The 1,896-nt window shown below is 50.8% G+C and overlaps 1 pseudogene across 1 annotated transcript; it reads left to right on the top strand.

Moving 5' to 3' along the window:
- Window position 1: 1 nt before the first annotated feature.
- TEOVI_000109700:pseudogene lies at window positions 2-1,822 on the top strand (annotated as a pseudogene). The gene has a single exon. A coding segment is annotated over exon 1 (1,821 nt).
- The last annotated feature ends 74 nt before the right edge of the window (window positions 1,823-1,896 follow it).

Genomic DNA, 1,896 nt, shown 5'->3' with positions numbered 1-1,896 from the left:
GTTGTTGCCCCGTCGGATATACGTAATCTCTTTTTTCCTTTCTCTTTTTTGTTGTAGGTGTGTTAGAGCGCTTAACATGGGTTCGTCGGGGTATGACACTTCATATAAGAGTTCTCTGAGTAGCGCGCCAAGCTCAGTCGGTTCCCGCACTAGCAGACAGATATCAGAGGGTGCAACGAGCGTTTTCTCTGGTGAAACTTCCTCAGTTTCCGGTCATGACCCAGTGTTCCGCAATGTTAAGCGAAACCCAAATCTACAGTTCCTAAAACCCGACGATAGTGTTATTCATGTTTCCCCTTCTGCGCGTAACGTAGTCCGGTATGTTGCTTCCAACTATGATAGTTTTCCAGACGGCCATTACAGAGTTGTTGACTACTTTCGAGTGGCTGTTGAGATGTTCCTTCAACAGGTACGTTTGGAGTATGAAAAGCAGGCTGTTCAGGCGGTGAAGAATGGTGTAAAAAAACCCCGGTATACATGGGGAAACAAGAGCGGACTGGCGATCTCTTACGCGACTAGCTGCGACATGTTAAAGTTACTCTACGATGTCATATCTGAAGAAAACCGCCCCAAGTGGGACGAGGTGGTCAAACAGTTTATTTATTTCCTAATCTCCGAATCGGGTATACCTGGGGGTGTCTTTTCGGAGCAAACATATCATACAAAGTTCCTTGACTGGCGGAAAGGGGGGACACGATACCAAAACCTTAGCATGGCGTCGAATGTGCGCTTCCCATCCGCTTCCCACAGGCGCCAAGGTGTAGAAAACTACCTTCGGAGTGGATCGTGGCTAAGTATGAAAACAACGGAGGTTACCGTACTCGCTAACACGGACGGTACATCCAGAGGCGAGAGCATGGGAGGGGTTACGGATTCCACTCCTTCCTGCTCGAACTCACACGCCAGTAGCATGTGTTATCCACCAACCACTAGAATCCAGCAGAGGATAAACATGGAACACCCTGTCGTACCCGCTATGGCAAAACAGGTAGACGACTTTTCACCTAGACGAACACGCTGGAGGGAAAAATTGACACAAATCATGGGGAGCCCTTCAGCGAGGGGATTGGGAGAGGATAGATCAAACATGGTACTGACTTTTGTTCGTCTATGTCAGGTATGTGACTCCGCCGAGCAGGCAGAAAGTTTAACGAACATCATTGTGGAATCTGACGAGAGCATTCAACGTTCGTTTGAAGGTAACGGTGGAATAGCTGTCCTGCGACGTTTCGTGGGTGAACCCAAGTGGGGATGCCAATTTAAATTTCTTTTTGGTCTTGTGGAGAAGCTGCTCCGGATGCGACTTATGTCATGGGGTACCGAGAGTCGCCAGTCATGGCTGCGTGACCTGAACGGCCGAGGCCGGCGGAACCTGGACTGGCTTCGGAACATCGAAGTAATTCCAAAGGGAGAGCGTGAGAAGTGGACAAACTTAGTGAGGGAGCTCGAAGCTCGGTACGTGCTCATGCCTTCGCATCGGGATCTAGAGCAACCTGCCCGTGTGAAGCGTCCGCCAACGGGCCGCGAGGGGCTCGAGCAAAAAGTAGCTTCCAGCGATGGACACTCGGTCAAGCCCCAGCTCTGTGTTTCCAATTCCCGCTGCAGGCGGCTTCCTACGGAGTTTCTTACGCTACCGGATCCTGAAGCGGAGGGGGACGTAAACAACTTCATGGACCGCAAGGCGAAGTATTGCGAGGACGGTCAGGCGGAGTGGCGTAAGGCTCTTCGTAAAGCTGCGGGTGTGGACCTCGGGGGTGTGTCGGTTCCGATTTGGTACGATCCGTATCAGTTATTGGATACAAGTCAATGTTCTTCTGCGTAGGTGTGGGCCTGTGCTTTCCCTTATTTCTCCTTTAGTTTCGTTTCAAGTACTTGCGAGGGCTCTTGTTGGTCCCC

The sequence above is a fragment of the Trypanosoma equiperdum genome, assembly GCF_001457755.1.
Source record: "Trypanosoma equiperdum strain OVI genome assembly, contig: ctg_296, whole genome shotgun sequence".
Taxonomy (NCBI): Eukaryota; Euglenozoa; class Kinetoplastea; order Trypanosomatida; family Trypanosomatidae; genus Trypanosoma; species Trypanosoma equiperdum.
The sequence above is the reverse complement of the archived record's forward strand: the minus strand, read 5'-3'. Positions and strand labels throughout refer to the sequence as shown.